Genomic DNA, 12,456 nt, shown 5'->3' on the forward strand with positions numbered 1-12,456 from the left:
CCCAACTTATTTAACTGAAGGCAAATGAGCAAAATGGTCGCAAATCCAATACATTCAGGATCGGCTCTGTCCATAAGAAATCCAGTTGCAGCAGACTGGACTTAAACTTACAGTAATTTATGATAAATCTAAACCTTAATGCTAAGCATTCTATGTACAGCAGTGGTGTCCAAACTTTTTTCAAAGAGGGCCAGATTTGATGAAGTGAAGGGCCATGAGGGCTGGCCAAAGAGCCAATGGAACTTGTTAACCTTTTTTTAGGATTGAAGTTGTTGAGGTTTTTACCTCAGGAAATAAACTGCTGCAGGAGCCAGATTAAAACGACCTGAAACGGACTTTGGGCATGCCTGGTGTACGGAACATCGCACCAGAAGGGAAAGAGATAGAAAAAGAAAACAAGATTCCTTCTGGCCCTGCTTTTATAGTCAGTGTGACCTTGACTGAAAGTGATAAGAGAAGCAGTATAAGCCAGCTGTACTCAGCTCCTCTGAAGGAATAACCCAAACATCAGGAACCTTCTGCTTGCTTCTTTCACACAGAGAAGCTTGCAAAGAGTTAAGCAGAATAGGAAAGATCTCTACATATCAGATGTACTTTCTGTACTAAGAAATGCAAACTGACACTCTGGGATTAAAAGGAAATGGTGGGGGGGGGAGAGAGAGTGGTGGTGCCAATGGGGTCTTTGGGAAAACTGAGGCGTAGAAACTTGTTCAAAGTTGGCTAATTTAATATAATTACCGTATTTTTGCTCTATAAGACGCACCAGACCACAAGACACACCTAGTTTTTGAAGGAGGAAAACAAGAAAAAAAATATTCTGAATCCCAGAAGCCAGAACAGCAAGAGGGATCCCTGCGCAGTGAAAGCAGCAATCCCTCTTGCTGTTCTGGCTTCTGGGATAGCTGTGCAGCCTGCATTCGCTCCATAAGACGCACACACATTTCCCCTTACTTTTTAGGAGGGAAAATGTGAATCTTATAGAGCAAAAAATACGGTATATATAATCGATGACTGGTAGAGCCAATTTAGCAAAGTGGTTAGAGTGCAGGACTATTATCGTTATTCTGATTATTGGTTAAATTTGTATACTACTGCCCTTCCTCCAAAGATCACAGGGTAGTTCGCAACATAAAAATGCAAAATGACCCAGAAGGCCAGGGTTTGAAATCCCCCACTTGCCCATGACGCTTACTGGGTGATTTGGGGCCAGTCACTGCTTCTCAGAATAATCTGCCTCACAACTTTGTTGTGGGGATAATTCTGGGAGACAGGACCCACCTACCCACAAGGCCTCCGGCTTTCCAGAATTCAGTCATGGTTTATTGTTGAGGTTTTGTTATGGTTGCTGTTTTGAAATTATAATGGTTGCTTATGTATCGTTCTCACTGCTGCTGCCGTGCTGCCGGAGCCTGATTTCTGTTCTTATCCTGAAGCAAAGTTCTTAACCTGAAGCACGATTTCTGGGTTAGCAGAGTGTGTAACCTGAAGCGTATGTAACCTGAAGCGTATGTAACCCGAGGTACCACTGTACGTGCATATATAAAATCTGTTGAAAATAACTGTAATAAAAACCGCACAGCAATAGCCCTTTAATTAAAAGCAGTCCATTTCCCCCAAACCTGCTGGAACAAGAAAGGATTCACAATTTTAAAAGGTTTTGCGAAAACGCTCGGAATATGGAACAGGACAGAAGAGGTGGGTTCATGAAGTTACAGGCACTGGTCAGTCAGTACTGTGCACAGCTGTGGAAATGGGGCTGGACTTAAAAGACTGGGAAGGCAAGAAATGGAAACTTGGCTGGCTTGTCCACCCCGAGCCATGGATCCCTTACCCGTGTGTGTTTTCATGTGCTCGTCAAAATACTGCTTCATGTTGAAGTCCTTCCCGCACCACTGGCACATGAACTGCTTGTGACCGATGTGGATGCTCATGTGAGAACGGAGTTGGTACTTATACTGGAACCTCTCATTGCAGTTCTGGGCAGGGAGAGAATGGAGGTATGGAATAAGGAAAGGCAGGAAGTTTGCATGAAGGAAAGATCTCTGTTGTATTAAACCAAAAGGTCCATTCCATTCAGAAGTTTTATTTATATCCTCCCTTTCCTCCCAGGAGCTCAAAAACGACGTTATTATGCTCCTATCCTTCCCACGGCATTTTGCCCACAAAACAACCCTGCGAGGTATGTTGGACTAAAACAGGCTTCCTCAACCTGCCATAGAATATGAACACATCTGTAAATATATACTTTAAAAATAACACTGTGCATAACAAAATGTTTTTTTTAACTGTTTAGAAAGCCCAGTTCAAATCATGAGTTCTGTTGCAATAAAACTGCAATTACCAGCAAGTGAAAACATCCTGTACTTTTATAAACCAAAACAGAACAAGTGTTACTCTAGGCTTCCTCAATAATAATAATATATAATAATAATTTATTATTTGTACCCCAGCCATCTGGCTGGGCTTCCCCAGCCACTCTGGGTGGCTTTCAAAAAATATTAAAATACAGTAGTGCATCAAACATTAAAAGCTTCCCTAAACAGGGCTGCCTTCAGATGTCTTCTAAAAGTCTGGTAGTTGTTGTTCTCTTTGACATCTGGTGGGAGGACGTTCCACAGGGCGGGTGCCACCACCGAGAAGGCCCTCTGCCTGGTTCCCTGTAACTTGGATTCTCGCAGTGAGGGAACCACCAGAAGACCCTTGGCGCTGGACCTCAGTGGGAATTCCTCAGATGGGAATTGTAGTCTCAAAGCATCTGGAGCAGGCTTCCTCAACTGCAACCCTCCAGATGTTTTGAGACTACAATTCCCATCATCCCTGACCACTGGTCCTGCTAGCTAGGAATCATGGGAGTTGTAGGCCAAAAACATCAGGAGGGCTGAGGTTGAGGAAGCCTGGACTAAGAAAATGCAGCCAGCCCAGATTCACGCATGGAGTTCCAAACACTCAACCTTTCTGCGTGGGTATGGGCTGCAGAAGAAGAGAACTCGAATACAGATCCATCAGTCCAAGTTCACGCTGCAAACTGGAAAGCGGAAGGAGGGAAGACGGGCTGAAACTGGTTCTCACCTCACATTTGTGCTTTTTTATATAATATTTTTTATTAATTTTAACATATAAATTATAAAATGTACCACAAAACCTATCTTTTTTTTTAAGACTTCCAACCGCACCTCTGATGATCCACCGTTTTAACCACATCTTATGCATTTCTTAACTTTATATTGCCTTTACATCTCTTAACAAATCATCCTCCCCTTTGTCCATTTTTACAATACTTCTAATAATACTTCTCACAAAACTTCTTGCAACCCGACAAACGTCGTCTGTTCTTCACAAATACTTTTCAAATAGTCCGTAAATGTACTCCAATCTTCCGTGAATTTCTGGTCTCGCCGGTTTCGAATCCTTCCTGTTAGTTTATCTAATTCTGCATAATCCATTAACTTCACCCTCCATTCTTCAATCGTCGGTAACTCTTCTTGCTTCCATTTTTGGGCCAATAATATTCTTGCTGCTGTTATTGTGTATAAAAAGAGCTTACATTCCTTTCTATTTATGACACTCCCCACATTGCCCAATAAAAATGCTTCTGGTTTCTTTATAAATGTATATTTCAACATTTTTTTCAACTCGTTACCGTATTTTTCACCCTATAGGACGCACTTTTTCCTCTCCAAAAAGGAAGGGGAAATGTGTGTGCGTCCTATGGGGCGAATGCAGGCTTTCGCTGAAGCCTGGAGAGTGAGAGGGGTCGGTGCGCACTTCAGGAGAGGCCCACCGCCAGCCCCACAAGCTCCCAACCTGGTTTGGAGGCAGGCGGTGGGCTTTCCCCTCCCCCAGCTCCGCAAGCTCCCAGAGCGGGCTTCGCGCAGCTCTCCGCAAGCTGTGGGAGCCCGGCGCGACTTCGCGCTGGGCTCCTACGGCTTGCGGAGAGCTTCCTGTTCTAGGGGCTGGGGTTGGGGGAAGCTCGGGCTTCCCCTGCCCCAGCCCCGCGCCTGGGGGGGGGGAAAAATTTCCCCCCCTTTATTTCCCATCCCCAAAATCTAGGTGCGCCCTATGGGCCGGTGCGTCCTATAGGGCGAAAAATATGGTATATGTCATCTCCCAGAGGCATTTCACCTTTTTACATTCCCAGGTCCTCACCTCACATTTGAAAGGCTTCTCCCCCGAGTGCTGCAGAGAGTGGACCTTCAAAGACATACTTCGCTTGAACGACTTCCCACACGTTTCACAGGTGAACGGCATGTCCTTGGTGTGGGCTGCAAAGCAAGGGAGAATCATGGTTATCAGGGAAATCTGTACGGTTAGGAATGAGCCAAAACACACGGACAGCAAAATCGTACGGGTTCAGCTCCTGCCGGAACGAAGAGCTGGCAGCGTCCGGTCGTGCAAGCTGCTGAGCGGCCGCAAAATCAGAACGGCCTCCAAAACCTGCACTTAGAAAATTAGCAGATCTGGGAGGAGAATGTACAATGTTTCCCAAACTTTTTGGACTACAGTTCCCATCATCCTTGACCACTGGCCCTGCTAGATAGGGATGATGGGAGTTGTAGTCCAAAAGCAGCTGGAGGCCCAAGTTTGGGAAACCCCGTGTTAGAAATGTTTAGATATTTTTCTTTGATGAAGCAAAATTACAATGTGTAGTCCCGGATCTTATTAGACACTTGGAACTAGAAATGTTCTTCCTGACTCTTAAAGAAAATGTTTTTTATATATGTAAAAAAATGGTTTTAACAATGTCACAAGCAATACAGGATCCATGACTGAAAATACAGCAAGGACTGCAAAGGAAAACAATACTGGCCATAATACAGTAAAAAAATTAGACTAGAAGTAGCTTTCTATCTGTAGGGGAAACCATATTTACTAGAGTCTAATACACCATCGAATCTAACGTACACCTCCATTTTCAGAACCTGGAAACCAAAAAAAGTATTCACTGGTGAATGTAATTATCCCATTGAATCTAACGTGCACCTAAATTTTCGCAACGTAATTTGGCCAAAAATGGTGAGTATTAGATACGAGTAAATATGGTGGCTAGACAAGTAAAGTGTGGCCTCTCTCTTGCCTTTCTGCAATCTGGAGTGGTACAGCTCAGCAAGAGTGGCATAGTGCTATTCCGACTGTGCAACTCACAAAAGACCCCTAAAGTGTTTCACCAAAGGTAATCCAAACCAGTTTTTCCCAACCTTTGGTTTCCATCTGTTTTCAGACTACAACTCCCATCATCCCTGACCACTGGTCTCGCTAGCTAGGGATGATGGGAGTTGTAGTCCAAAAACATCTGTAGGCCACCGGGTTGGGTGTGTGTGTCTGGACCAGCCTTTCTCAACCTGTGGGTCTCCAGATGTTGTTGGACTACAACTCCCATCCCTCCTAGCTAGCAAGGCCAGAGCTCAGGGATGATGGGAGTTGTAGTCCAACAAGATCTGGGGACCCACAGGTTGAGAACCACTGGTCTGGACTGAACCGTTCTTTTAAAGGCACCGATAAAAGCAAACACTTGAAAAGGGGTTACGTGAAATAGTTAGAATGTAAGATGAAGCCAGGCTTGCAAGGTTTCGTGGGGCAAAGCCTAGCACCCTGATTTGCGCCCGGGAAGGTGGGCCATCTTGCACAGCGCTGAAACGCTGCCTGGTTCTGGGTGCTCCTCAGGGGGTGGCAAACCTACTGCTGCGCACGGGGCCCCCTCCCCGGCCCCACTCACCGACCATGTGCTTCCGGACATGCGCCATCGTGTAGAACTTCTTCTCGCAAATCTCGCATGAGAACTTCTTCTCCGCGTAGCCGTGGACGATCTTGTTGTGCTCATGGAGAGACCACAGCTTCTTGAAGGCTTTCCCGCAAGTGATACACTGCAAAAAATAATATAATAATAGTTTATTATTTATACCCCACCCATCTGGCTGGGTATCCCCAGCCACCCTGGGCGGCTTCCAACAAAGGATTAAAATACAGTGGTCTGTTAAACATTAAAAGCTTCCCTACAGAGGGCTGCCTTCAGATCTAAAAGTCTGGTAGTTGTTCTTCTCTTTGACATCTGGTGGGAGGGCGTTCCACAGGGCGGGCGCCACTACAGAGAAGGCCCTCTGCCTGGTTCCCTGTAACTTGGCTTCTCGCAGTGAGGGAACCGCCAGAAGGCCCTCGGCGCTGGACCTCAGTGTCCGTGCAGAACGATGGAGGTGGAGACTTTCCTTCAAGTATACTGGGCTGAGGCCATTTAGGGCTTTAAAGGTCAGCACCAACACTTTGAATTGTACTCAGAAACGTACTGGGAGCCAATGTAGGTCTTTCAAGACCGGTGTTATGTGGTCTCGGTGGCCGCTCCCAGTCATCAGTCTAGCTGCCGCATTAGTTGTAGCTTCCGGGTCACCTTCAAAGGTAGCCCCACATAGAGCGGATTGCAGTAATCCAAGCGAGAGATAACTAGAGCATGCACCACTCTGGCGAGACAGTCTGTGGACAGGGACGGTCTCAGCCTGCGTACCAGATGGAGCTGGTAAACAGCTGCCCTGGACACAGAATTGGCCTGCGCCTCCATGGACAGCTGTGAGTCCAAAATGACTCCCAGGCTGTGTACCTGGTCCTTCAGGGGAACAGTTACCCCATTCAGGACAAGGGAGTCCTCCACACCCGCCCGCCCCCTGTCCCCCCAAAACAGTACTTCTGTCTTGTCAGGATTCAACCTCAATCTGCTAGCTGCCATCCATCCCCCAACATCCTCCAAGCTCTCACACAGGACCTTCACTGCCTTCACTGGTTCTGATTTTAAAGAGAAGGTAGAGCAAAGGAGATGAGCAGAGTCAGGAGACCTGAGCCTAGCAAAAACGTATGTGCAATTCACAGAGCTGGAAGGGACCATGAGGAACATCTACAAGGCAGGATTTAGGTTTGATGAGGCCCTAAGCTACTGAAGGTAATGGGGCCCTTTATATGTGCAGCTGTCCTTTGTCAACAACAAACTGTTTGATTTGAAATTTATTATGGTCAGAGACCATCTTGAGAAACACAAATGGAGCTACAATCCAAATAGCAAAACAAACATTTAAAACAATATACAATAATGGATTTTAAGTTTAAGAGTGCGATAGGCATAGGTAAAGGTAAAGGGACCCCTGACCCTTAGGTCCAGTCGCGGACGACTCTGGGGTTACGGCGCTCATCTCGCTTTATTGGCCGAGGGAGCCGGCGTACAGCTTCCGGGTCATGTGGCCAGCATGACTAAGCCGCTTCTGGCGAACCAGAGCAGTGCACGGAAACGCCGTTTACCTTCCCACCAGAGTGGTACCTATTTATCTACTTGCACTTTGACGTGCTTTCAAACTGCTAGGTTGGCAGGAGTCGGGACCGAGCAACGGGAGCTCACCCCGTTGCGGGGATTCGTACCGCCGATCTTTTGATCGGCAAGTCCTAGGCTCTGTGGTTTAACCCACAGCGCCACCCATTTTAATTCTTTAACTGTTTAAAGCAGTTTATGTAAACTGCTTAATTATCATTTGCTGGTGATTTTACTGTTTACTATTAGATTTTAATGGATTACTTCATTTGATATAACTTGTTTGTTTTAAAGTTATTGTGATTTATTGTAATATATTGGATCAGATTGTTACTATTGATGCTTGATGTCCTATTATGTTTTTATAGGCATTGGAAGCTGCCCAGAGTGGCTGGGGCGACTCACTCAGATGGGCGGGGTATGTATGTATGTATGTATAAATATTATTATTATTATTAGTCTCTCCAGGGATGGGAGACTCCCCTGCCTGTAACCCAGGATGGCTGAGCCCAGTCAGTGGGTCTATCTGAGCATAAGGCAGCATCCTATGTAACGACTCCTGTCCGTTCTAGTTTCACAAAGGGCGCCCCATGCGCCAAAGTCTGCAAAGGGCAGCCTGGCAGAAATGTGGCGCCTCGAGGGGCAGTGGTCTCCCTTCTCACCTGGATGTTCTTCTCGCAGTCTGTCTGGTGGTGCAGCAGCAGCTCGCTCTCCAGCAGGAACCGCTTGCCACACTTGTCACAGATCTGCATGCGGCTGTGGGTGACGTTCATGTGCTTCTCCAGGTACCAGCGGTTGTTGAAAACCCGGGGGCACTTCTTGCAGGGGTAGTGTTGCTTCTCTTCCAGCTTCACCTTCTGGCCCACCCCGTCCGGCTCCTTCTTCCTCTTTCTGCCTCTCTGGTCCTCCCCTTCCTCCTCCGCTTCCTCCACCTCCTCGTCTTCCATCGCCACAGCAACCGCCTCCTGGGACCTGGTGGACACAGCGGCCTGGGCGGCCTTGGAGGGCCTGCTGGCCTTGTGGGACAGCCCGGACCTCTCCCTCTTGATCTCCGCCACCTCCTCGCCGTCTTCCTCCTCCTCCTCGTCCTCCTCCTCAGTGGTCTCCTCCAGCTCTTCCTCCTCGCTGTGCTCCTCGTCTTCCTCCTCCTCCCCCACCTCGCCATCCTCCTCCTCCTCCTCTCCTTCCCCGTTCTCTTCCTCCTCGCCATCCTCATCCGCGCCACGCCCTTCCCCTTCAGGCCGCCCAATCACCGCGGCGATGCCGGCCGTCTGGTCAGCGGCCGGAGATTTCCCCTCCGTCCCTTTCGAGACGTTGAGGGTTTGATTGTTGAGGTTGACCTCCACAATGATCTGATCTCCCCGGTTGTAAGAGCTTTGGCTGCCAAGGGCCACGTCGGGCTCTTCGCCCTCCACCTTGCAGATGGGCGGGCTGCCATCTTTCTCCTCTTTGTAATACTTCTTGCCAGCCACGGCAGGGAGGTTCTGGTTGCCCCCGCACGCTGCGCCGTCCTCAACCCGCACCGAGTAGGGGTCGTTCCCTTCCCGGGCGTAGATCTTGGGGTGCGGAGCCGGGTCCATCTCCTGCTTGATGTTGCAGTAGTACTGGGACGGGACGCCCTTGCCGCAGCTGTCCGGAGGCAGCGCCATGTTGCTGGCCATCGCTAGGCCGAGGGACCTGGTGCTGATCAGCTCCTGGCAGGAGGACGCAATGTCGCTCATCTGCAGGACGGCGGCCGCGTTCAGGACGTCCTGCACGTTGCAGGCATTGACCAGGAGCTTGGAGGTGTAGATGAAGTTGAGGATCTGCTGGAGGCCCTGGGAGGTCAAGGCCTCCAGGGAGAGCTCCACCCGCTGCAGCTGCTTGTTCTGGGTGAAGAGGGAGTGGAAGAAGTGGCTGTAGGCGGCGAGGACCCCCTTGTGAGCCGGGAAGACGTTCCTCTGCTGTAGCAGAACGATGTCCACGTCGCACAGGTCTGGTTGAAAGAGGCGCTGCTCGTTCAGTCTGTCCATCAAACACGTGAAGTGGAGGGCTACATCCTCCACCAAAGAGTATTCAGCGGCCGGGTAGTCAGTTGTCTTTTCGACTATCAGCTGTGGGGAGAAATGAGAGGAAGGTTAAGAAGCGCCAGGTGGTGGTGGGACTCCACCTTCTTCTCCTCCTTGGAATGGATGGAGCCCAAGACAGCTCAGGTGGCTTCCATCCTTACGTCCCCACCAAAATATCTGAAATACAACCAGGAATGGAGCAGGCTTGCTTATTAGGGCAAACGGACATTCCCAATCTCTCTCTCTCTCTCTCTCTCTCTCTCTCTCTCTCTCTCTCTCTCTTTTATTAAATTTTCTGTTTTACAATTTAGAATATTCATTCAGGCAACCTTAAAATATCAAGGACTTCCTTTCTTCTCTTTCCATGGTTCGTTTTGCACAGCATAAATCCCTGCATACTAAACCATTCAGTATTCCATTGTTACTTCCATCAAAACTTATTTACACTGTCGAATTTATCTTAATGCTGCCAACAAGTGTACACAATTATTCCCCATATAGTCAATAAACATTTTCCAATCTTCTTCAAACGTATGTTCTTATTCTCTTATTCTATAAGTTAGATCCGCAAGCTGCACATATTCCACCTCACTCGTTCTCCATTTTTGGGCTAACGAAACACGGGCCGCCGTAATGGCGTACATAAATAACCTTTTTTTGACACCTGGAAATTCCCATCTGATTATCCCCAACAAAAAGGACGTTGGGTGTTTGTTTGTTTTTTGGAAAGGTGCTTTAAAACATTTTTTTCAATTCATTATAAATTATTTCCCAATACTCTTTTACCCTTTTACAGGTCCACCACATATGGACAAACGTACCCTCAGTCTCATTACATCTCCAGCACGTATCTGATTCAATCTTATACATCTTAGCAAGTCTGCTCGGAGTTAAATACCATCTGTAAATCACTATCAAGTAGTTCTATGGCAGGCATGGCCAAACTTTGCCCTCCAGACGTTTTGGGACTACAACTCCCATGATCGCTAGCTAACAGGACCAGCGGTCAGGGATGATGGGAATTGTAGTCCCAAAACATCTGGAGCACCAAGTTTGGCCATGCCTGTTCTATGGACATTTCCTCACTAACCCCACCAATCTAGGGTCTAGGCAGCTATTCCCAGGTCTGGAGAAATTGCAGCAGCAGGGGATCACTCCACCAGTTCATGTACCTTCCTCCAACAGGCTGTGTACTTGCAACCGGAGACTACGCCTGCGTGAAAACATCCTCTGCTCATCCCTCTTCAATCCCCTCCTGGTTCTGAGGGACAGTGGTATAGAGGAGGGAGGAAAATCCCCTTCCCTTGCCTGGCCTGCCTCTTCCTCCAAATCTGAAGCTACCCCTTCCTCTGTTTCTTGCCTCCTGACAGGTACAGGTCCCCACAAACCACTCAGCTCAAAGTGGTGAACACACTTCTACCCTGTCCACTCCATTTCATCTTCACAACGACCCTGCGAGGCGGGTGAGGCTGAGATACTGTGACTGGTCAAAGGTCACCCAGGATGCTTTGTGTGGGTTTGAACCCTGGTCTCCCGGGTCCCAGCCTGACACTGTAGTCCACCTAACCACGCTATCAATGCGTACTAGCCACAATGACCACAGCTGTGAACACACCATACATTTAGTGACTGAACGTGGCCGCCAAGACCACATAACACTGATCTTGAAAGACCTACATTGGCTCCCAGTACGTTTCCGGGCACAATTCTAAGTGTTGATGCTGACCTTTAAAGCCCTAAATGGCCTTGGTCAAGTATACCTGAAGGGGCGTCTCCATACCCAGTGTTCAGCCCAGACACTGAGGTCCAGCTACAAGGGCCTGCTGGCAGTTGCCTCCCTGCGAGAAGTGAGGTTACAGGGAACCAGGCAGAGGGCCTTCTCGGTGGTGGCACCCGCCCTGTGGAATTCCTTCCCATCAGATGTCAAGGAAATAAACAACTATCTGACTTTTAGAAGACACCTGAAGGCAGCCCAGTTTAGGGAAGCTTTTAATATTTGATGAATTACTGTATTTTAATATTTTGTTGGAAGCCACCCAGAGTGGCTGAGGAAACCCAGCCAGATGGGTGGGGTATAAATAATAAGTTGTTGTTATTATTATTATTTGCTTAAACCACATCACCTCTTGCAGAGAGTCTTGGAAACTGTAGAGAAATGCATTAAATAAATAAATTGGGGGTCAGCCAAATTAGATCTGCTGGCTGCAGGGTCCCCACCCCTACCTTATCTGAACGGACCCAGATTTCCCAGGGGGGAGGCAAGGGGAGGGAGAATCACACCTGAAGTTAGCAAAAAGCAACAACACACACACAGCTGCACCACTGACCGTCACACAGGGATCCTGTCAGCTATCACTCAGAAGATCCTTGCACACCTTCTCCAAGGTAATTACAGCCCATTAAAAACAACGACTCGTTTCCTTCATTAAGAGACCTCATTAAGATGAGTTAAGGCACACACTCCAGTGGGCTTTAAAAATAATAATAATAAATTATTGCCGGGGGCAAAGCAACACCTCTAAAACTTTAAAGTCACATTGAAGAAGCTCATGGTTGCAACTTGCAACTGGTAAAGAACAGCCGTTCCGGGATGAAAAAGTTCTTTGATGCAGAGCCGTATATCTGCTCAAAAGAAAGACGCTCTCTAGGGTTTTGATTGCAGACAGGTAGGGGGAGGCAGCTGGAGAAAGAGGCCGAGGCATTGTCGGTCACCTGCAGACTGACAGTATTTTGCATGAGGGAGTCAGTCCCCTCCTCCCCCCCCCCAAAATCTGGGATTGAACAATTAGGGTAGATTAAAGCGTTCCAGTGCAAAACAACAACTCGCTGACCAACAATAGAAAAGGGGGTTTGCAGTTAGGCAAGTAAAGGGACGCGAGTATCGCGGGTGAGGCTGAGGGACACGGGTGGTGCTGTGGGTTAAACCACAGAGCCTAGGACTTGCCGATCAGAAGGTCGGTGGTTCGAATCCCCGCGACGGGGTGAGCTCCCGTTGCTCGGTCCCTGCTCCTGCCAACCTAGCAGCTCAAAAGCACGTCAAAGTTCAGATAGATAAATAGGTACCACTCCGGCAGGAAGGTAAACGGCGTTTCCGTGCGCTGCTCTGGTTCGCCAGAAGCGGCTTAG

The 12,456-nt window shown here is 48.2% G+C and overlaps 1 protein-coding gene across 1 annotated transcript in view; it reads right to left on the reverse strand.

Annotated features, from left to right (window-relative positions):
- ZBTB47 (zinc finger and BTB domain containing 47) overlaps positions 1-12,456 on the reverse strand; it is a 47,208-nt gene that overhangs the window by 5,653 nt on the left and 29,099 nt on the right. The window contains exons 2-5 of the mRNA XM_079946737.1: positions 7,945-9,375; positions 5,714-5,861; positions 4,147-4,262; positions 1,832-1,976 (exon numbers count right to left, since the gene is read on the reverse strand). Of these exons, the coding sequence (XP_079802863.1) occupies positions 1,832-1,976; positions 4,147-4,262; positions 5,714-5,861; positions 7,945-9,375 (1,840 nt within the window). The remainder of the gene's footprint in view (positions 1-1,831; positions 1,977-4,146; positions 4,263-5,713; positions 5,862-7,944; positions 9,376-12,456) is intronic.

Source organism: Podarcis cretensis, assembly GCF_951804945.1.
Source record: "Podarcis cretensis genome assembly, chromosome: 12".
Taxonomy (NCBI): Eukaryota; Metazoa; Chordata; class Lepidosauria; order Squamata; family Lacertidae; genus Podarcis; species Podarcis cretensis.